The 21,374-nt window shown below is 37.6% G+C and overlaps 1 protein-coding gene across 2 annotated transcripts in view; it reads left to right on the top strand.

The window, feature by feature from the left end:
* Window positions 1-21,374, top strand: part of LOC105508077 (chromosome unknown open reading frame, human C1orf141) — a 61,381-nt gene that overhangs the window by 11,250 nt on the left and 28,757 nt on the right. The window contains exons 5-7 of one of the 2 annotated variants that reach the window (XR_001001202.1): window positions 14,157-14,269; window positions 15,903-16,045; window positions 18,051-18,118. Coding sequence is in view for 1 of the 2 variants with exons in the window: in XM_011936871.1 (XP_011792261.1) it covers window positions 14,157-14,269; window positions 18,051-18,118 (181 nt within the window). In the remaining variant the exon portion in view is untranslated. The remainder of the gene's footprint in view (window positions 1-14,156; window positions 14,270-15,902; window positions 16,046-18,050; window positions 18,119-21,374) is intronic. The other variant, XM_011936871.1, reaches the window with a different exon arrangement.

Here is a 21,374-nt window from a genome sequence, read left to right as displayed (position 1 = left end):
GCCTAGAAAACTAAGGCAATTTCTCTGCGCACTTAAAAGGGATAGCCTAAATATGTCATACTTGGTCTTTCACTGGCATTTAGTGCATGCATAATGCTATAAAATTTTTCCAAGCACATCAGAATTGTAAAGGAGAGGTCAGAAAAAAGAAGTACTAAGATATGGAATCAATAGAACTACAAATTAATTGGACATTGGTGGTAGCGTGGATACTGTCCTTATCTCATTTATTCTGGGTAACAAGTTTTCCTCACTTGTTCTCTGCCTAAGTACAAAGCACTACAGTGCACACAGTCACCAAGCCCAAAAGCTCACAGTCATCCTATTGAATGGGGTACAGTAGTGATGAAGAGCACAGGCTCTGAAATCAGACTGCTAAGGTTTAAATCCAGCCTTGCCATTTGTTAGCTATGTGACCTTGATTTTCACATATAGTTTAGTTAGGCAGCAGGTATGACACTATACACTAAGCAGCCTACATGAGCACTGTGACATTTGTGGGCTGGGCACGGTGGCTCATGCCTGTAATCCTAACACATTGGGAGGCCGAGGTGGGTGGATAGCCTGAGGTCAGGAGTTTGAGACCAGCCTGGGCAACATGGTGAAGCCCCATCTCTACTAAAATACATTTTTAAAAAATTAGCTGGGCTTGGTGGTACATGCCTGTAGTCCCAGCTACTGGGGAGACTGAAGCACGAGAATTGCTTGAACTCGGGAGGCAGAGGTTGCTGTGAGCTGAGATCACGCCATTGCACTCCAGCCTGGGCAATAGAGCAAGACTATCTCAAAAAACAAATAAACAGACCATGACATTTGCATCTAAGACTACTCCTACTTACTTACATTTTCATGTAAGTGTTCTGATTAAGACCTACCACCTGATTGTCTCCAAGTAGCTTTCTTCATGCAGCAGTTTTGTATTATTGCTCAGAGTGAAACAAACTTTTTTAGCCCAATGTTTTAGTGCAGTTTTACAGATGGGTGAGGTTAAACAATTTGCTCAAGGTCACACAGCTAACAAGTTGCAAGCCTGGATTTGAACCTTAGAATCTGATTTCAGAGCCTGTGTTCTTCATCACTACTGTACCCCATTCAATAGGATGACTGCAAGCTTTGGGGCTTGGTGACTAGGTGCATTGTAGTGCTTTGTACTTAGGCAGAGACCAAGTGAGGAAAAGGAGATTGGGGTGGACAAGAGGATCAAAGTGAGAAGGGCTGGGATTTATTTTGTAGATGTTAAGTTTTAGATGCCCATGGGAAATTCAGATAGAGCTATCTGGAAGAAAGCTGGACAAGTAAGTCTGAATCTAAAGTAAAAAAACATTATTTGTGTAGCTAATATCTGTCATTTTCATAATCAGAATCAAGTATTCTGATTTTGGCACAAAATACAGCTCACTCAGATTTTTGTTATTCTTGATTTACCAGGATATCAGAACATGTTTCCATGTAGAACTCTAAGATAAGACAAAGGAGTTTGTTTCTAGCACAAGTAAATACATATCGGTAGTTTACACAATTTAGCTTTATCACAAACTTCTTACATTACTACTTTATTTTTTGTGTAGACACAGCCAATAATTCTGCTTCCAAATAATTTATAGAATTATCCATAGTGAAATGGAATATTTTAGAAATACATAGAAAAACATTGCATAAAATGGAAGTTGAGAATGTGGAGAAGGGAAAATGTATGTCATATTATGATTTTTGCATTTTGTATTTACATATTATATATATATGCCTTTGTGTAGCAGTATAGTATATGGCTAATGACTCATTAGGCACATTTAAAGGTAACATGCAATGTTTTATGGCAGTATTTCCCAGGATGATACTGTTGCTATCCCTTTCCTGCCTGATAAGATTATTTTCTAAATAGCTTGTACAGGCATCGTTGATCTTGTGTTAGTGACAATATAACCCATCAATAACTGAGCAACGCTCCTTTTAAGTGTAACCTGGATGACTGGGATGTTTGGGGCTAGCGGCAAAGCCAGAGTCTTAAGTATAAAAAGCAAAGAGGCACATATTTCTAAGATCCAAAGACCAAGTACATTCGGTTTGATCAATATCCATATGTCTAACACAAGCAAAAACCATGTGTCCAACACCAGCAAAAAATAAAAAAGAACGTAAAACGTTCAAGAATTTACACAAGAATTAGGATATAACTCTAGCCAAAGGAAATAAAATTTGTTTGAAATAATTGAGATGATGATCTTGAATATGTAGCTAAGTCCAAGCAGCAGCCTATGTGAACTATAGCATCTGCATCTAAGACCACTCCTATCTACTACCTGCCTGTCTCTCAGTAGCTTTCCTCATGCAGCAGTTTTGTACTATTCCTCAGACTGAAACAAACTTCCTTAGATATTGGTGAATTCAATCAAAAGATACAGTTCCTGGTAACACTCATAGTTTTAACACTCCCTGTATAATTTTTGTTTAATAAAATAGAACACTTGGCTGGGCGGCTGTGGCTCATGCCTGTAATCCCAGCACTTTGGGAGGATGCGATGGGAGGATTGCTTGAGCCCAGGAGTTTGAGACCAACTTGGGCAACACAGTAAGATCCTGTCTCTACTGAAAACAATTTTTTTTTTTTAAATTAGCCAGACGTGGTGGTGCACACTTATAGTTCCAGCTACTTGTGAGACTGAGGCAGGAGGATTGCTTGAGCCCACGAGTTTGAGGCTACAGAGAGCTATGATCACACCACTGCACTCTAGCCTGGGCAACACAGCAAGACTCTATCTACTGGGCAACACAGCAAGACTCTATCTAAAAAAAACCCCAAATACAACTTTTTAACATAGTAAAACATATTAATTCTTTGCTATATTTAAAAATATAAGAACCCAATTAATTTATGCAAAAATGAAGAAATATAACAGATGTTGTAAATTACTGTTTAATTCTCTGGACATATCAAGCATTGTTATTTTGTGTAGTCCCCTGTGGGTCCCTGTCTGTTACCTTTTGTTGTTGTTGTTTAGAAGCTTATTGTATTATCTCCTCACATGCCTGGTTATTTTTTATCGAGAATGGGACAATGCCATTGTAAAAGTATAGATATTTGAAGCTCTAGATGGTTTCTTCTCCAGAGAAAATTTGTCCTGGTTTTTGGCAAGTGACTAGGCTAGGGGCATTCGCAATCCTAGATCGGGTAGAGATCATTCAACACTAGACTTCTATTCTTTTGAGGGCTTGTCTATTTATTGCTCTCCATTAAACAGGTTACGAACTATAAACCTTTGGGGTCCCAACCCAAGTCCGAAGGGTATTCTGGGGCCTTTCTTCTGTGGGTCCTGAATTTCAGTTTTGTTTCCATAGCCCTATAAGTTTGCTAAAAGCAACACAGGGCTTTTTGATCTCTCCTGCTGATTTGGAATTGACAAACATGCAAGTCCAAATGCCATTCTTACCTGAGCTTCACTCTTCTTACAGCTCTTGGCCCCCCAAATCCTTACTGCTTTGGGAGCTCTCGGGTATACTCAAATATTTTGATATTTTGTCCAGCTTTCTAGTTGTTCTCAGAGGGATAACTAGTCCAAACCACCAGCTTCTATTTCCAGAAGTGAACCCAAATTGCTATTTAGTGTAATATAGTTGACCTTTGAACAACATGGGTTTAAACTACTTGGTTCCATTTATATGTGGGTTTTTTTCAATAAATGCATTCAGGCCTCCATATTGGTAGGTTCTGCATCTACAACCAAGCACAGATTAAAAATACAGTATTTGCAGGATAAGAAACCACGTATATGTGGAGGGCCAAATTTTTGTATTCAGGGGTTCTGCAGGGCTGACTATAGGATGAGTATGCTGACTTTTGGTCTGGGTGCAAACGTTTTTTCAAAGCACTCCATGTGATTCTGACACACAGCTAGCAGTTTAAGAAGCACTACTACAGGCCTCTTTATTTCGCACTCCCTCAGTCAAGAGATCCCAATATGACAGCCTATTTGCCACTTATTCATTACAAATGGATCGTCTCTGTCACTGTCTGATATTACCTGAGACTGAAATAGCCTGAGCTTCTGAGGTGTGGAAGGAACCTACACTTGCCATAAAGAGTAGTCAAAGAGAAATCACGGATCATTGAAAGGGACTCTTATTTGAAGGAGGGAGATGAAGCCAAACAATCAGAACGGGTGGCTCCTAATGAGTCTGACTTAATGGAAAGAACAGAAGAAAACTTTAGACAATATGTCTCTTAAGGATAGAAATAATCAGGGGGAAAAAGACATTAAAAATAAGCACTTCTGAACCAACAGCTACAAAGAAAAATTAAAAATAGAATACAAGCTGAGTCTGGTGGCTCACACCTGTAATCCCAGCTACTCAGGAGGCTGAGTCAGGAGGACTGCTTGAGACCAGCACTTAAAGTCTGCAGTGAGCTATGACTACACCACTGCACCCCAGCCTGAGTGACAGGGTAAGACCCTGTCTCAAAAAAAAAAAAAAAAAAAACTTAAAAAAAATAGAATATTGGTGAAAACTGGGTCAATAATAGAGGCACAATCTAGCAAATACAAAAAAAATGGAAGTCCTATTGACAAGAAACATTTAGTATGGTTTGGGATACTCAATATGTAAATATGTACTTAATACATAAATTAGAAGAGAGAGAGAGACAGATAGTTAGGAAATAATCAAAGTAATATTAGAAAAAAAATGCCCATAGTTTGAAGATAGACTTGAAGTTTCAGATCAAAAAGGTCACCAGGTGCTCAACTTATGGTAAAATTACTTAATTCAAAAGGCAGAAAAAACAAGTTAATTACAAAGGAAAGCAAACAAAATCAGTTTTATAGATCTCTCTGCATCTCTGAGGCTAGAAAACAGTAAATTATTTTCAACTTTTGAACAGCATGGCAATTGAGGAATCCTCTGTTTGTATGAAACATCATTTATGCATGAGAACAAAAGAGTTTTTTTTGGAAATGAAAGGTTTTAGAAAGTAATCTACCTATGTATTTTTTTTTCTGAGAAAATTACAAGGAAGAGTATTTTCCCAAATTAAAATTAAATATGAATAAAATAAAGATCCCAAGCTGGGTATCTTATTACAGAAAAAATATTTTAAAAATTATTCTGTGATGCCACAATGAAAGCTCTGGGATTCTTTCTCAAAGCTGCCTTCTATAAAAACATAAAACATTCCAAAGAATTTCCATAAGCAATTTCCAGTTGGGAAGGGGGAGCTTTCAGAGCAACCCCACGCTTCCATCTGAGCTTTACCCTTCCCATGGATTTCTTTCCTTTTCATGAAAGTGCCATTTCAATGACCTGTTCCAGTGATAAGCAGTCACCTTCCTATAATTCCAGCCTATGCAACTCAAAATCAAGGCCTTAATCTATACTTCCCTTAGTTCAACTAAGACAGGGTATAATTTCACAGGACTTTTTTAAAATGTAAGAGCAAAAACAGGCAGAGGGAAGAGGGGATCAATTTTTTTAATGCAAAAGGACAAACCAATAAAATTTACAAAAAACAGATTTATGATCTTGTACTGGTGAGCCCACCACATTTATAATTCCGAATTCTATTTCTCATTTTCTATGAGAACCTAGAGCTAGGAACATTTTTTTCCCCATAGGTTATTGGGGTACAGGTGGTATTTGGTTACAAGAGTAAGTTCTTCAGTGGTTATTTCTGAGATTTTGGTGCACCCATCACCAGAGCAGTGTACACTGCACCCTATTTGTAGTCTTTTATCCGTCATCCCCCTCCTACCCTTTCCTACAAGTCCCCAAAGTCCATTGCATCATTCTTATGCCTTTGCGTCCTCATAGCTTAGCTTCCACATATCAGTGAGAACATATGATGTTTGGTTTTAGGAACACAATTTTTATTCCTAGCTCAGAGAACTGGTGCAGAAGATGATAATCTGGCTACTCCTTTTTTTCTTTTCGTTTCTTTTTTTTTTTTTTTTTGAGACAGAGTCTTGCTCTTTCGCCCAGGCTGGAGTGCAGTGGCACAATCTTGGCTCACTGCAACCTCCCTCTCTTGGGTTCAAGAGATTATCCTGCTTCAAGGTTCAAGAGATTCTCCTTTCCCCCGAGTAGCTGGGATTACAGGTGTGTACCCCTGCGCCTGGATAATTTTTTGTATTTTTCGTAGCTACGGTGTTTCGCCATGTTGGCCATCCTGATCTTGAACTCCTGTCCTTAAGAGGTACACTCTCCTTAGCCTCCCAAAGTGCTGGGATTATAGGCCTGAGCCACCATGCCTGGTCAATATGGACACTCTTATTGTTGAGTAATTAATCATCCTTTGTCTCTGATCCAAGAGTCTCATATCTTCTGCCAGCATTGATGAAACTGCCAGGTGAACTTGTTAGCTGGTAAGTAGGGTCAAATCTCAGACCCAGTAGTTTTTAACACTTACTTCGAGGGAAGCTTAGGAGTAGAATAACTCATACTTGGATCCTCCTTAAAAACTGTGGTAAAAGTAATTGTAGCTCAGTCCTCAGTGAGGGTGTTATAGAACACCCTTATCCAGGTCCCTGTCAGCCTAGAAGAAAACTATATATCCATTTTATCTATCCTACAATTCTATCTGCTTCTAGAAAGCAGGATTTATAATTTAGTTACACCTCAGCCAAATCAAAAAACTTAATCTATATAATAAAATGGAAACTTTAAAAAATATGACAAAAGACTATATAAACTAGAAAGAAAAGTCAAGATCAGTTGAGGACAGGATTTATATATAATTAATCTTATAAATCAAATGTATAACACTTAGTTTTTAATTCAATACATTTCTTATAAACCATGTTAAGTATACGTTTGTTGGAGGACTAAAAAAAAGAAAAGCTGTCAGTCTCCCAGTACACTCACCAAACTTTGGCTTTCCTCTCCTAAGCACACTGAACTTTTTTTTGAGACAGAGTCTTGCTCTGTCGCCACCCAGGCTGGAGTGCAGTGGCATGATCTCGGCTCACTGTAACCTCCTTCTCCTGGGTTCAAGCGATTCTCCTGCCTCAGCCTCCCGAGTAGCTGGGATTACAGCCATGTGCCCCCACACCCAGCTAATTTTTTGTATTTTTAGTAGAGACAAAGTTTCACCATGTTGGCCAGCCTGGTCTCGAACTCCTGACCTCAGGTGATCCACCCACCTTGGCCTCCCAAAGTGCTAGAATTACAGACGTGAGCCACTGCACCCGGCCTAGCACACTGAACTTTTAAGAGTACTTGGGAAACTTAGTATGTTTAACACCTCCCAAAAGAATGATAAAATGACCACAGTTTGGAAAATTGAAGAGAAAACAATGGCAACATAAAAGCACAATATTGGTAATAAAGAAGAAGTTATAGCCATGGATATGGAAGACATTAAAATAATTATAATGAATGCTTTGTGTAACTACATTGCTTGACACGTGTGTAATAATGGATGAACTTTTGGGAAAATATGAAAGGGAAAAATCTCAACAAAAAAGAAAACATAAATAGATCAATAAATGTAGAAAAATTTGAGGAAGCAGTCAAAGAATTCTTTTACAAAAGTACCACTTTGAAGCTGTGTCAAGGGTGAGTTTCTTTGTAGTTTCAAAGAACTATTTAAATAGTTTTGGAACACAGACAAAGGTGGAACAGTTCTCAGTTCTTTTTTGCAAAGGTAGATTTGATCCTTAAGTCTGACCACAAGAATAGAAAGCAAATATAGATTTTTAAAGAAACATAAAATAAAAAAAAAATGTTAGTTTTAACTATTTCATTGCGTATTCTTGATTCAGCAACATAAAAACATAAAGCAGGGCATGGTGGCTCACACTTGTAATCGCAGCACTTCGGGAGGCCGAGGTGGCCTGATCACCTGAGGTCAGGAGTTCGAGACCAGCCTGGCCAACATGATAAAACCCCGTCTCTATTAAAAAGACAAAAATTAGCTGGGCATGGTGGTGCATACCTGTAATCCCAGCTACTCAGGAGGCTGAAACAGGAGAATAGCTTAAACCCTGGAGGTGGAAGTTGCAGTGAGCCGAGATCGCGCCATTGCACTCCAGCCTGGGCGCCAAGAGTGAAACTCTATCTCAAAAATAATAATAATAATAAAGCAGTTTTATATTTCTCTAATTTCGCCCTGATCACTTTGGTTATTAAAAGTCTGTCCAACTTAGTATTTTAATCTTACCCCACGTCATGGCTTTCCCTTCCCTATACAAGCCAGTCTAGTGACACTGGAGAAGCTGAAATGGAGAGGGGTATGGTCAGCAATTTGATTCTTCTTGTTCCCTCATCTGAAAGTAGCAGATTGATATGGTCCTCTTGTAGCACACCTCCTCCTCACTCTTCTTCTAATTTCTTTTTTCTCTGATATGGGTACAGTGGTGTGCTAAAGCCAACTCCTACCAACTTATTAGAGCTGCTGGTTGAATTTTCAGCAATTTTGTGAGATGTTTATTCAACCCTCACCATTAAAAATTAAATTATGTAAACTTAAAATTCAATGGCATACTAAAAGTAAAGATAATACTCAGAACTCATCACTTCCTAATTATTGTACATTTTACTATTATCCATGGTTTTGAAGTTATTTACATCTATTATATTCATATGGTAGAAATTTGTATAAAAGTATGCTACTACGTATCTCTTCCAAATTTCACATTTAATTATATCACCTTGGTAGGAATTGACAATGGGAGTATTTACACCACAGCAATTGGCAAACACTACAAATCAAGGCTTGAGTTGTCTATCTAGATTTAAGAAGGTGAGGAAGAAAATGTTAATGATGAAGATTAAACTTAAAAGTAAGTCTTACCAAAAAAAGTATGCCTTACCTATAGCCATTATGCTTTGAATAGCACAAAAAATAAGGAAATACTCAAAAACTATTATTTGGTTCAACAAAGAAGTAGCTTACGCTATTGATGAATGAGTAAAAGTCCACATTAGAACTACACCCAAAGGCAAGGTTATTAAAAATTTACCAGCACACCCCCCTGTATGGGAGTAAAGGAGGAGGGCGAGAGAAGACAAAATTTCTTATTAACTTTTCCAACTTTTTCGTTAGTCATCAATCATTTTCTGGCCAACTTTAGTCATAAAGAGCACATGTGAGAGATCCTCAGAGGAACCCATTCTCCAACCAAGGAGAGCTTCCTTCAGCTACAACTCTTCAAATTCTTCATCAACTCCTATACTCGCCAATATACGCCACAATTTCTTCTGCAAAGGATTCCCAAACTTGCAGTCAGCAATCTGGGTGGAGTATCAGCAAAATGACTCAAACACAGTTACTATCTCAGTATCCATTTGACCTCCTATATTAGTCAGTTCAAGCTGCTATAAAGAATACCTTACTCTGGGTGGTTTAAATAACAGAAATTTATTTGTCATAGTTCTAAAGGCTAGGAAGTCTAAGATCAGTGTCTGGTGAGGACACTCTTCCTGCTTTGCAGACAGCTGTCTTCTTATTGTATCTTCATATGGCAGAGAGAAAGAGAGAGAGAGATAGCACCTCTCTCATGTCTTGTAAGGGCACTAATCCCATTCATGAGGCTACACCCGCATGACCTAATTACCTCTTAAAGGACGCACCTCCCAAAAAGCATAACTTTGGGGATTTAGACTTTAATATATGAATTTGAAGGGGATACAGATATTCAGTCTGTAGAATTCCACCTCTGTCCCCTCCAAATTTATATCTTTCTCACAAGAAAAATACATTCATCCCATCCCAATAGACCCAAAGGTCTTAACTGGTTCACCATCAACTCTTAAGTCCAAACTCTCATCTAAGTATCATCTAAATCAGATATGGATGAGACCTGAGGTAACAGTATCCTGAAACAAAATTTCTCTCCAATTGTGAACCTGTGAAAGCAAACAACTTGTATGTTTCCAAGCTACATTGATGGGATGGGTGTAGGATAGACATTCTCATTCCAAAAGGGAGAGATAAGAAAGAAGGGAGAAATGACAGGTTCCAAGTAATTCTAAAACCATGCAAGGCAAACTCTATGAGATCCTAAGGTTTGAGAATAATCCTCTTTGGCTTAAAGCTCTGCCTTCTAGATTCAGTAGACTAGTAGTCCTGCCTCCAGAACCCACTTGGGCAGTGGTCTCGCCTCTGAAGCTCTGTCTGGTGGGAGTTGCACATCCATGGCCTCACTGGGCGGGGATCTTACCCTTTGAAACAGAAATGGAGGCAGCCCTGTCCCCTGAGTACATGCCCTCTGGGCCTGTTGTGGGAGTGGCAACCCTGATCATCTTTGAATTGCTTTTGAGGTCCTTCTTCCCTTGTCTTGAAAAATAGTGCACATTTATAGCTGAACAGCTGCGTATAATAGCTGTATGGTCTGGTCCTGTAGAATCTAAGAAGTGCAACAGTCTTCTTTCATTTTGTCCCATTTTCTCTGTTTCCCTTAGTCCCAGCTGGCAGTGTTTCTGCTGGTATAATCCTATCTCTATTCCTGGCTTCTGTTGAGATGGCTGATTTGGTCCCTGGTACACATCCACACTGACCTACCTATCAAATGGTCAACTTACCATACCTTTAGTGTTCTCTCCCAAGCATACTTTCTCATTTTTTGTAATATGGGCAGACTGAAAATTTTTCAAATCTTTAATTTCTGGTTCCTTTTTCCTTAACAATTTCATCTTCAATTAATTTCTCTCCTCTTGCATTTTACTATAAACATCAGTAGGAACCAAGTCACTCCTCAACACTTTGCTTAGAACTAACCTCAGCTAACTATCCAGTTTCATTGCCTGCAATTTCTACATTCTGCAAAATACTAAAACACAAACACAAGCCAAGTTACTTGCCATTTTATAACAATGACCACCTTTCCTCAAGTTTCCAATAACATGTTCTTTACTTCCATCTGAGATCTCATCAGAATGGCCCTTACCATCCATATTTCTACCAACATTTTATTCATAATTACTTATGTATTCTCTAAGAAAATGGAAGCTTTTCTCTTTTCTTTTTGAGCCCTCACCAAAGTCACCTTTAATATCTCCTTCTTGGCAATGTCAGCATTTTCTAGTATGTACTTCCAAACTCTTCCAGCCTCTACCCATTAACCAATTCCAAAGCCACTGCCACATTTTCAAGTATTTGTTACAGCAGCACCCCACTGCTCATTACTAATTTCTGTCTTAGTATGGGCTGCTACAATAGCACACCATAGCCTGGGTGGCTTAAACAACAGAAATTTATTTCTCACAGTTCTTGAGACCAGGAAGTGCAAGATCAAAGTTCCAGCAGATTGGGTGTCTGGTGAGGGTGTTCTTCCTGGTTTGCAGATGGCTGTTTCTTTGTATCTTCACGTCAGGAGGAAATAGACAGAAAGGCAGATAAAGAGAGAGGGAGAGAAGGAGTTAGACCAACTCTTCTTAAAAGAACACAAATCCTTTTCATGAGGCTATGCCCTCATAACCTAATTATCTCCCAAAGCTCTCACTTCCAAATACCATAACATTAAAGATTTAAGCTTCAGCATTTGAATTTGAGGGGGACACAAACATTCAGTCTACAGCATTTCCTCAGAAACTCAGATATCCTGGCCATGCCAAACAGTGTACTGCAGGGTGCCTACTTTACCTGCTTAATTTTACCCTCTCCAAATTTGACATGGGGCGGATCAGCAAGTGTGGTGTCTAACAGATGTACAGAGAAAAGAGGAAAAAGCCACAGCAGACCCTAACAGGTCAGTGACTCACAATTCTGATATTTTTCTTTTTTCCCTCACCAGTTTTCTTTTATTTGAAGGCCTAAAAGAATCTCTTGCTCCAAGTATTGGTCGATCTTTGTAGAATATAGAGTATGTATTGCTCCTTTTTACTCAGCTATGGAGTAAAAAGTCACCTGGTTACCAATTCTAAGGCAACGGAATAATTGCCACTCAACAACTTATTTTAACAACATGAAATCCAAAACTATATTAAATAAATATTACTCCACTATGACTAAGTGGAGTAAATTTCAGGAATAAGAATCAGTATCCTCATTTATCTCTATGACATTTTGTTGATCACTTTCTAAACTTTATTTTACATAATTCTTACAACAATCCCTTGAGGTAACTATTAGCCTTATTTGACATATGAAGGACTGAGATTCATAGTATTCAATATTCTATGGAAGGTCACATAGAGTCAAGATGCAAAGTAAGGTCTAACTTCAAAGCCTATGCTCTTTGGTTTACCACAAGGAAATTCATATCTGAATATCTTTATATACTTTGCAAATGAATTTGAAAAAAATACTTTAGCAACATAAGTATTTTTAAGATAAAGATAAAATATTACCTGCTTAACAAGACTGTATAGCCAGCATCATCCTTAGAAACCCTTGACTCATTCTCATTCAAGTTAGAAACAGAACAATGCCCATTCTCACTAGTATACTACACTCTTCTAGAAGTCCTCCCCAACGATATTAAATAAGAACATAAGATACATTTTTTTGAAGGAACATATAAATTATTTTATGAAGATTACATAATTATTTATTAAAAGAGAGAATAAACTAAAAACCCATTAAAAAGTATAAGATGATAGGAAAGTTAATAAAAATTTACCAAAAATCCTATGCATTCAATAATTTTTTTTTTCTTTTGAGACAAAATCTCTCTCTGTCGCCCAGGCTGGAGTGCAGCGGCACTATCTGAGCTCACTGCAACCTCTGCCTTCTGGATTCAAGTAATTCTCCTGCCTCAGCCTCCTGAGTAGCTGGGACTACAGGCACATGTCACTACACCCGGCTAATTTTTGTATTTTTACTAGAGATGGGGTTTCGCCATGTTGGCCAGGCTGGTCTTGAACTCCTGACCTCAGTTGATCCACCTGCCTCAGCCTCTCAAAGTGTTGGGATTATAGGCATTAGCCACTGCACCCGGCCTATTAGGCATTCAATGAATATTAAACATGTGCTATGTACCAGTCATGCTATAGGTGCTAAAATACTACAGTGAATAAAACACATAAGTAGTCTGCCCTCAGAGTTTACAATCTAGGATAAGGTGAGGAGACAGATAATAAATTAAATAAACGAATATATAATGTAAATTCACCAGTGATGAATGCTGTAGAGGAACAGGGATTACTATTTTAGATGGGGGAAGTGGGGTGGGCTGGAAAGATCTTTCTGAGGTGGAAATGTGAGTGGAGACTGAAATGAAGGAGTAGGCCACGTCAACCCCTTGTGGGGAGAATACTACAGGCAGAGGAAAGAGCAAAGTCCTTAAGTGGAGCCTAAATTCCTTTCCCTGAACCGAACAGCTAGAAACTTTGCTCAGCGTTCATGTGGAGGTGAGAGGTGAAGGGGTATGCAGAGAGGGGCCTGGAGTGGCAATCAGTGGAAATTCTGCTACTTAGAAATGAGAACTGCGGGAAAAGTTTCTGTCTGTTAGGGAGCATTTTGAATTTTACTCAAGTTTGATAGGAAACAATTGAAGGAAATGATAGTCACATTTGTATTTTACAAGTGTTGCTATGGCTGTATTGTGAAGAGAATGTTGAGGACAAGCATAATAGCAGGGAAAGCAAACAGAAGAAAGCTAGAGACATATGGAAGCAGTTCAGATGAAAAATAAAGGGATCTTGGACTTGGATGGGAGCAATGAGGAAAGAGGTGTTTGGATTTGGAATCTATTTCAAAGAAAGACACAGTAATATTTGCTGATAGGTTGGGAGTGGAAAAAGAGAGAAAGAGAAATAAAAGATGTCTGCAGACTTTTTGGCCTAAGCCTCTGGTTGACTGGAGATGGGGAAACCTGGGTGAGGAGAAGATCAGGAAGCGGGTAGAATCAAGAATTTGGCTTTGAATATGTTAAGTTCAAGATACTTACAATTAAGCTAAGTGCAGGAGTCATGTGGGCAGTTGGATATGTAAATCTGAAGTTCAGAGAAGAGGTTAGAGTCCGGACTGTAAATTTGGGACATCGGCCTATAGACAACAGTTAAAGTGTGGGACTGGATTATATCCCCCTCTACTTTAAATGACTAAAACTAGTATTTTCAGCTCCTATTTAAGCAGTCCAATGCTTTGCACTTTCTACTATGATAACATTAACATAACATCCAAGTCTGTGTAACTAGGACTTCACCACATTTCTCCAAATTTATTTATTAGATTTATTTTGTAAATTTTCTCATTAATTTAAATTAATTTTTATTTCTTCCAGGCATGCCTCTTTCAAATGTGAGCCTGAACGTAGAAAGAGTGATTTTGAAAAGTCAAATTTAAGACCATTCTTTGTTCAAACAAATATAAAAAATAAAGAATGTGAGTCAACAGGTAATGCTTTGTGTAACATATTTACTTCTTTGATTTATTAATGGGTGCTTTATTTACTTTATTGATGTGTGTCTTAAAAGTTCTTGATAATTTGATGTCTCTGTCAAAAGCATTTCCATGAACTATAAAAAAGAATTTAGTAAGAAGAGATATTAAATATCAGAATGGACAATTTATACAATTCACAAAATAGGAATATATTTTTATGTTTATAGGGTTATGTGTTTTTTTCTTCTAGAAAGAAAATCTCTGAGTTTCCTTTCAGCTCAACACTGAGAATTTGCTTGTTGTTGTTTTTTAAAAGTCAAGTATGACCAGCTTGCTTAATAGAAACCTACTTTCAGGTTAGAAATTTTAGGAATCTGGCTGAGTGGGCGCCGTGGCTCACGCCTGTAATCCCAGCACTTTGGGAGGCTGAGGCGGGTAGATCACCTGAGGTCAGGAGTTCGAGACCAGCCTGGCCAATATGGCAAAACCCCATCTCTACTAAAAGTACAAAAATTAGCGTGGTGTGGTGGTGCATGCCTGTAATCCCAGCTACTCAGGAGGCTGAGGCAGAAGAATCGCTTGAACCCAGGAGGCAGAGGTTGCAGTGAGCTGAGATCATGCCACTGCACTCCAGCCTAGGCGACAAGAGCGAGACTCTGTCTCAAAAAAAAAAAAAAAAGAAAAATTTTAGGAATCTGTGAGCTAAGAATCAGCATTATCAGTTCTCAGAGAATTTGAACATTTCATGTTGCCTTAGTTTTTCTTTCTCTGGCGTTATCAAGCAGTCATTCCATTGCAAAATTCTCATCAACCTTCTTAACTGAGGCTTCTTGACTCCACATCACCCCATGTTGCATAATTTTTCTATTGTGCTTCATAACCTGATTTCTTAAAGGATTTGTTATACACACTGTTATTTTACTTCTCATGATTCACTTTCATGATGTCATATTTCCTTACGTGTCTTATTATCTTTGAATGTGTGCTGGACACTATTTGGAAAATTATCTATAGGAACAATTTGAGAACTAGGATGATGGTACCTTACTCCAGAAAAGATTTTTTTTCTTTTTCCTTTTTTTTTTTTTTTTTTTTTTTTTTTTTTTTTTTTTTTTACTGTTTATGCCAGGTATCTGGAGGCAGTACTTGTCAGAACATACCAAAGCATTCAAGGCGTCACTTTCCCTAAAACATCCAGGTGGCAAGCTTAACTATTCTAGTTCACCCTAAGGATGTAACCCTTTTGGATTCCAGGTAAAATGAATAGGTGTGGGTTTTTTTTGTCGGGGAAGGCAAGTGGAGAACATATTAAATACCAAAACTTTGGACCTTTGGCCAGCTTTTTGTTTTTTTATATCTCAAGCCATGAAGCTTGCAAAACTTGATCTTACTTTCACATCACAAATACCCTCAGAGAAAAAGTGGCGTGGCATATTGGGCTTACCTATCTGAGTTCTTATCTTCTCCTAGATTTAAGACCAGGGGTCCCTTATCATCTTTTAAGTCTATGATTCTCTTTAGACTTTAAAAAATAGTCCATCTAGCCTTTTAAGATGTTTTCAGCAGGAGGGCTGGTACTAATTATCTGACCTTCCATAATGGTAACAGAAATCTCTAATCCATTTTCTTTCCTTAAATCATACAGAGATCTTTTAAAAGTAGGCTGATCCTGATTAAAGCCTCTTCAGTGGCTTCTCACTGTACTTAGTATGAAATTTGTACTCCTTACAAAGGCCTGGCTGAGCACAGTGGCTCATGGCTGTAATCCCAGCACTTTGGGAGGCCAAGGCAAGTGGATCACTTGAGGTCAAGAGTTTGAGACCAGCCTGACCAACATGGTGAAACCCTGTTTCTACTAAAAATACAAAATTAGCTGGGCATGATCATACATGCCTGTCATCCCAGCTACTTGAGAGGCTGAGGCAGGAGAATCCCTTGAACCAGGGAGGCAGAGGTTGCAGTGAGCTGAGATTGCACCATTGCACTCTAGCCTGGGCAACAAGAGTGAAACTCCATCTAAAAAAAAAAAAGAAGAAAGAAACAAAGACCTGTCTATTGTGACTTTTGTGTGTGTATTCAACCTCATTTCCTACCTCCCTGGCCTTCATTTAAATTGCATCTTCAACCAGATGGGATGGTTCACACCTGTAATCCCAGACCTTTGGGAAGTCAAGATAGGCAAATCACTTGAGGTCAGGAGTTCGAGACCAGCCTGGCCAACATGGTGAAACCCCATCTCTACTAAAAATACAAAAATTAGCCAGGTGTGGTGGTGCACGCTTGTAATCCCAGCTACTTGGGAGGCTGAGGCATAAGAATCACTTGAAGCCAGGAGGTGGAGACTGCAGTTAACCGAGATGGTGCCACTGCACTCCAGCTGGGCGACAGAGCAAGACTCCATCTCAAAATAAATAAATTGCAACTTCATTAGCCTCTTTTCAGTACAACTGCCAGATTTCCTGAGAGGAATATATATTTTCACCTCTGCCTAAACACTCTGATACTCTATTCATGCTGCTTACAGCTTATTTGCATATTTTGGTTAAATGTCATCTGTTCAGAGAGGCCTCCTCTGACTACCCGATCAACAATATACCTCTTTTATGGTTCTCCCTCACCAAAATGTGTTTATTTCTGTTACAGAATAAATTTCAATTATTCACCCCTTGGTTTTTTTGTTGGTTTTCTTTTCCTGACAGGGTCTCACTCTGTTGCCCAGACTGGAATGCAGTGGTGTGATCACGGCTCACTGCAGCTTTGACCTCCCTGGGCTCAGTAATCCTTCCACCTCAGCCTCTTGAGTAGCTGAGACTACAGGCACACCACCACACTCAGCTAATTTTTATAGTTTTTTTTAGAGACAGAGACAGGGTCTCACCATGTTGCCCAGGCTAGTCTCGAACTCCTGGGCTCCAGTGATCCACCTGGCCTGGACTCCCAAAATGCTGGGGTTATAGGTGTAAGTCACTTCACCAGTCCAATGTCTTGTTTGTTTGTTTGTTTGTTTTTTTAATCTTCCATATTACCCACTAAAATGTATGCATCATTGGGCAGGAGTCACAATTCCAGAGTCCATCAGTGCCTGGCTTATAGTAGTTGATCAACAAATAACTATTGATTGAATGACTACCAGACTCCGTATTAAATTTGTTACATCTATTATCTCATTTAACTCTGAAAGTATTTCTGTAAGTGCTATTGTTTCCAGTTAACAAATGAGGAAAGTAAGACTCATAGATGTTAAGTAACTTTTCTGTGTCTATGGCTATGTAACTCACATAAAAAGGTGCAATTTGGACCCAGGCTATCTAAGTCCAAAGTCTGTATGCCTGACCCCTGAACCGTACTTACTTTAAGGATATCCATTGGATGATAATTCAGATCAACAAAACTTGTAACTGAATATGAGAGAAATGCAGGTAGAAGGGACTATTTCTATTTCTCTTTTCAAAGGAATTAGCCAAAATATTTTTTGAATAACACATACGATTCTATCTTATTTAGAAATCCATCATTTTCCAATACAATATAGCTTTATTATATAAACAGTTAATAGTTGTAAAAATAGTAAATAATTGAAAGTTATAGTCTGTTAATAGAAATTCACTTTTAGGGCAAATTATTCTAAAATAGATTTAGCTCTAACCATGTACAAGCAATGCATATGTAAGCAAATAAAATTACTCATTCACATTTCTTAAAAGTTTACTGCAGTGGAGACAATGGTTGATTGGGTTTAATTAGAAGTAACTTAATAGCATGGAAATACTTATGTTTGAGTTTGTTTCTTTAGAGCCAGTTGAAGAACATCTAAAATCAAGATCTATTAGACCCTATCTTTATCTTAAGGATACAACTGAGGTAGGTGTAATTTGTATACTCCATAATTACCTAATAGAAATTCAAATTAGTCCTAATAATTGTATATATACTCCTACAAATCCCAAATTCAAGTGAATTTTAGGATTCAAAATGATCAAATGTTAAACTGATTTCCTCTTTGATATTACGTAAAACTTTATGTATGCAGACATTAGAGAAGATAATATATTCTTTATTGGAGATATTTCAATACAGTAGAGATTATTGAATATGATAAGGACTAGCACTTATAAAGTCAGTTAAGACAGAGCATCATAAAAATCATACATGTATAACTTAAACATTCAAATTTATCAAATAAAAATATATATCCATTTGTTAATCTTTTAATATGTAACCAAAACCTTGTTTTGCTTGTTTTGAGCATGCTATGTATGGTGGTTAATCAAATTACATAATTGCAACAGCAACTACCACAAACAGGTTTGGAACCAACACTACTGACTCTTGATAATCACTGAGCAGGAGTTCATGGGCATGCCGGAGTGACTAGCTTTGAGCATTGAGAGTGCCTTGGACATCATTCAGTAGTTTTTATCTAGGAAACTATGGAGATAAATTAAACCAGAGAATTAGCAAGGGAAAGTCACTTTAGAGAATCTCTTAGGTATTAATTTTTGTATGTTATATATACATATATATATAATATATAAAGAAATATGGAGAAATACAGACTTAGGGCCATAATTAATAACAAATTTTGTTGCATATTCCTACATTTTATATTTTAAAAATATTAAAAGGATTATCAGTTTTATCTTCATCTACATGGTTTATTTAATTTCATGTTTTATTTAGGTTCATGGTTAATAAAAGTCTCCCAAGATATATATTACAACATAACATCACAGTCAGGTTACTCATCATAATACATTTACTAGCATCTTACGTAAAAATTGTAAAATTTTAGTTTTTTAAAAATAAAAATATCCATGTGATATTTTAGAAACAAATAGTAGAGAAACACTAATAAGAACACACAGCCCTTTCATTCTTTGCTTCCTTTTCTAATTTCCTCTTTTCAGAGGCAACCACGTTTAACGTTTTTGGGTTTCAATACCTTATAAGATTAACTCCATATTTCTAAATAATGAGTTTCTACTGCTGATTTTAATTTATCAACTTTAAATATTATCTACTGAAAATCAATAACAAAGATTGTTTATACCACTCTACATCCTGCCTCTCTCCACTTTCCTCTTCTGGATCTTTTATAGTTACTTTTTTTGTTTCTTCTGTTGTTAATTTTTGCAACTTGAAATAATATGTCTAACTTTTTCCCCCATCATTTTTAATCACTAACTCCTGATTCCCCTTTATATACGATGAAGATCTTAACAGTTTTATCCTGTCTTCCAACTCTCTTCCACACTTCTTCCCTAGGTCAAGTATATATTTACTTTTACATTTTTTAGGTCAAATATTATATTCAGCTTTGAGCTCTGATTAAGCCTTTATGTTTTGTTTGTAGGTTAATTCTAAAACTCAAAATACTATTAACAGCATTTATATTATTATTATAATATAATCATTTCATTTATGTTATAGTAATGTCTCTGTAATAATCATTACGGAACAAAGTAATGTGCGTGGATTACCTTTCTTCTCAGTGGGTACAATTTAACAACAATGGACTCTTTTTTCACTATTACTAAAAAAATGCCATGTTTTAGTTTCCCTCATATTTAGACCTTAACTGTCTAGTACACTTTTATGTTTTTTCTTGGAATTTGTGATGGCCTTTCTTTTTTCTTGTGGGAAATGATGATAATAATAGCAAGCATGTAATTGCATGTGTGCCTCAAGCACTGTTCAAAGAAAAGTTACATCCTCAACAACCCAATGACGTAAATACTATTATCCCTGAGAAAAAAGAGGCACAAGGAAGATAAGCAAATTGCCTGAGATCAATGTATAGGAACCAGGAAGAACCCAGCAGTTTGATTCATGCTTATTGTCACTGAGATCTGCAGCCTCCAAAAAAGAAGCATGTAACTTTCTTATTTGTGAAAATGATCAAGTTTTTTACTCATGCTCTCTTCCATTCCACTCTTCTTGAAGGAATTGTTCCTGAAACCCAGTGACTTTTTGTTCTAAATTTGACCTGTTACTGTAAGTCTCCTTTTACATTGTCATTCCATTCCTTGGCTCAGTTCCTCAGATTCTAGTATCTGATGTCTTCTTATTTCTTTTTTTTTTTTGAGACGGAGTCCTCCTCTGTTGCCCAGGCTGGAGTGCAGTGGCATAATCTCGGCTCACTACAAGCTCCGCCTCCCAGGTTCACACCATTCTCCTGGGACCACAGGCATCCGCCACCAAGCCCGGCTAAATTTTTTTGGTATTTTTAGTAGAGATGGGGTTTCACCATGTTAGCCAGGATGGTCTCGATCTGCTGACCTGGTGATCTGCCCGCCTCTGCCTTCCAAAGTGCTGGGATTACAGGCGTGAACCACCGCGCCCGGCCTTCTTATTTCTTTTAGGATTTCATCTTTATTTTCCTAGAATATATTTTATTTATTTTTAAAATTTTATGTCCATAATTTTGGGGTAACAGGTGGTTTTGGTTACATGAATAAGTTCTTTAGTGGTGATTTCTGAGATTTTGGTGCACTGATCACCTGAGCTGTGTACACTGTACCCAGTGTGTAGTCTTTTGTCCCTCATCCCCGCTCCCACCTTTCCCCAGAGTCCCCAAAGTCCATTGTATCATTCTTATGTCTTTGCATCTTCATAGCTTAGCTCCGACTTGTGAGAACATGTGATATTTGGTTTTCTATTCCTGAGTTACTTCACTTAGAATAATAGTCTCTAACTCCATCCAGGTTGCTGCAAATGCCATTATTTCATTCTTTGTTATAACTGAGTAGCATTCCATGGTATATAAATACATCGCATGTTCTTTATCCACTTGTTGGTTGACAGGCATTTAAGCTGGTTCCATATTTTTGCAGTTGCAAATTGTGCTGCTATAAACATGCGTTTGCAAGTGTCTGTTTCATATAATGACTTCTTTTTCTCTAGGTATATATCCAGTAGTGGGATTGCTGGATGAAATAGTAGCTTTACTTTTAATTCTTGAAGGTATTTTCATACTGTTTTCCATAGTGGTTATACTAGTTTACATTCCCACCAACAGTGTAAAAGTGTTGCCTTTTTACCACATCCATGCCAAGGTCTATTTTTTTTTTTTTTTAATTTTTAAATTATGACCATTCTTGCAGGAATAAGGAAGTAT

This window comes from Colobus angolensis, unplaced genomic scaffold (genome assembly GCF_000951035.1).
Source record: "Colobus angolensis palliatus isolate OR3802 unplaced genomic scaffold, Cang.pa_1.0 Scaffold158, whole genome shotgun sequence".
Lineage (NCBI taxonomy): Eukaryota > Metazoa > Chordata > Mammalia > Primates > Cercopithecidae > Colobus > Colobus angolensis.
This window is presented reverse-complemented; position numbering and strand designations above follow the sequence as displayed.